Source organism: Octopus bimaculoides, chromosome 11 (assembly GCF_001194135.2).
Source record: "Octopus bimaculoides isolate UCB-OBI-ISO-001 chromosome 11, ASM119413v2, whole genome shotgun sequence".
Taxonomy (NCBI): Eukaryota; Metazoa; Mollusca; class Cephalopoda; order Octopoda; family Octopodidae; genus Octopus; species Octopus bimaculoides.
In genome coordinates this window covers 39,235,968-39,238,540 of record NC_068991.1, presented here as the reverse complement: position 1 = coordinate 39,238,540, position 2,573 = coordinate 39,235,968, and the positions used below count along the sequence as shown (strand labels likewise).

The following is a 2,573-nucleotide window of genomic DNA, read 5'->3' as shown; positions in this document are numbered from 1 at the left end:
ATCCATCTATTGTTTTCATAATCGGTCATAATGTCTTACGTTTAAGATGATTCCCATGCTTTCCCTGATGAGAAGGTTACAATTTTAATATCAAAGATCCCTATGGATCACACAGGTTGTAATCCTTTGAAACATATGTAGGAATAAAGTATGCAATTATAACATGCGTTTTCTCCATTCCTTAAATTCTTAAATATACTCAAATACCCAAAATTTCAAGGAGTTCCTGCCTGAAAAACAGGAACTAAACCACAGTTATTTTGTGTTCTTTGCTACATTGGTTTCTATTAACCCATTTATTCTATCAGAAGAATTTTTATTCATTAAGATAGAAGAAATACACATAATTATATATATGTATATATATATGCATGCATGTGTGTGTGTCCTTTACAATGTCTTCTCCTTATGTTCTCTTGCAGCAAATGAAGAAATCTACTCTTAAAACTGTTTCATTTACAAACACAACTGATGAAAGTTCTGTTGAGGATGCCATCTCTCTGTCTTCTATGGACAGTGATAAATCCTTATCTGTAAGTTATATATTCTTTTCTACTCTAGGCACAAGGCCTGAAATTTTGGGGGAGGGGGCCTGTAAGTTATATATTATCACATATATTCTGATTAAAATCATTGAAACTCATGTCGCTTCTCATCTGTAAATCACACTGAAATAACATATATTGACCTTTGTAATATGAGTATCATTGAGTAGAGGTAAGTTTCCAGAGCAGTGGTACACTGGGGTACACTGTGATACATTGCTGCACTGTAAGGAGTATCTTGGTACACAGTGAACTTCTAAAAATATAAAGTTCGATAAAATCCATGTTATTACATGAATGTCTTGAATATGTTGTTTTCATAATTTAGTTGTATAAAAATGACTAAACAGGGTAAACAATAGTTTCCTTTAAGCAATACAAATTCATAGATGTGATATGTATATATCAACACTTATCTAACTCAGCATGACCCACTCAGGCTTGTATTGTGCTTTTAGAAAAGTAGATAGAACAGGGGATTAAGATCAATGACTCTGGGTTTTCATGTTATTTTGATTAATAAATAAATCAATTTTCACTTGAAAGAATACATCTCCGTTTTACACACACAGTTTGCTGAGTATTAGGAAAGCTGAACTGAGGTGGTTTGTTATTGCCTTCACTAGGAATTCTTAAAGATAGGATTAAAGTCTGGTTGTAATATTGGTTTCAAATTTTGACATGAGTGGAGGGGGCAAGTCGATTACATGGGCCCCAGTCCTCAACTAGTGCTTATTTTTATCAATCCCAAAAGATTGTTATTACATTTTCCAATATCTATTTCAACTTTTTTTCAAGGTTGTGAGCTGGCAGAATTGTTAGCACATCAGGCAAAATGCTTAGTGGTATGTTGTCTCTCTGTATCTTCTGAGTTCAAATACCCCTGAGGTTGAATTTACCTTTCATCTTTTTGGGGTCGATAAAATACGTATCAGTGAAAGACTGGGGTTGATGTAATCGACTTATGCCCTCCCCCAAAATTGCTGGCCTTCTAACAAAATTTGCAATCAATATTTATTTCAACTTTAAACACTAAAATGTTCATTATGTCTCTTGTTTCACATGTATGACAGTGTCTTAGTGGTGACATCATTAAATCTTGCTTTAATTATTTGTAATCCATTAATGATACAGTTGACTGAATGAATTTAATTGAATCAAATTACTTTTGTTTCAGGCTTTTACAACTAAATTGAATCCAGAAAATTTGAAAAAAAGACAAGAATTTCTACGTCAACAAAGAGACAAACTAATTGAAATGAAGAAGAATGAACGGCAAAAGCAACTGATGAAAGCAGAGAAAGATCAGCCGCAACGGCCAAAATCTGCTCGAATTGCCCGCTCTCTGCTGACCCAGAAGCCAGATAAAGTCTCACAAGAGTCAAATACTGTGAAGAATGAAGCAATAGCAATGAGGCAGGCGATTGCAAATCGAATTAAATTGGAAGTGATGTCAAAGAAATGAAGGAACTTTGAACCTGATGGATGATAGAATCTATCTAAGGAGAGGTTCCCAGCTCTAATTACAGTTATTTCCATGGTCTAAAGGCTACTACTTAATAATCCATGTAATTCTAAAGAGAGCAAGATATTCATAGAGTAATAGCCACAACACATTAATAATTCTTTGATTTCCATTCTTCACTTTCACAAATACCCCCCTGCACACACACACACACACACACACACACACACACACACATACACACACATACACACACACACATATACACACATCATATATTCTATAATTTAAATTCTCACTTGCATCCTAGTCATGTTATCCTCCTTCAGTTATTTGAGTCTCTGTGAAAATAAGTTTTAGAGAAAAAAATTTGATATTTCACCAAACACAAGAGTGAAAGAATGCAGTACATTTCCATGTAGCATAAACAACTCCCCACACCACCCAACTTACTCATTATTAAAAAACAACACTCGATAATTATGTGCAACTAAGTAGAAATGCACCTACTGGTGCAATAAACAACTGGCAGGAAAGCATTAAAAATAAATAAATAAATATAT

At 33.9% G+C, this 2,573-nt stretch overlaps 1 protein-coding gene across 2 annotated transcripts in view; it reads left to right on the top strand.

Moving 5' to 3' along the window:
• Positions 1-2,573, top strand: part of LOC106880237 (cilia- and flagella-associated protein 36) — a 29,148-nt gene extending 26,575 nt beyond the window's left edge. For both annotated transcript variants that reach the window (XM_014930100.2, XM_014930099.2), the window contains exons 7-8: positions 423-533; positions 1,723-2,573. In XM_014930100.2, the coding sequence (XP_014785586.1) occupies positions 423-533; positions 1,723-2,010 (399 nt within the window). In that variant the 3' untranslated portion in view covers positions 2,011-2,573. The remainder of the gene's footprint in view (positions 1-422; positions 534-1,722) is intronic.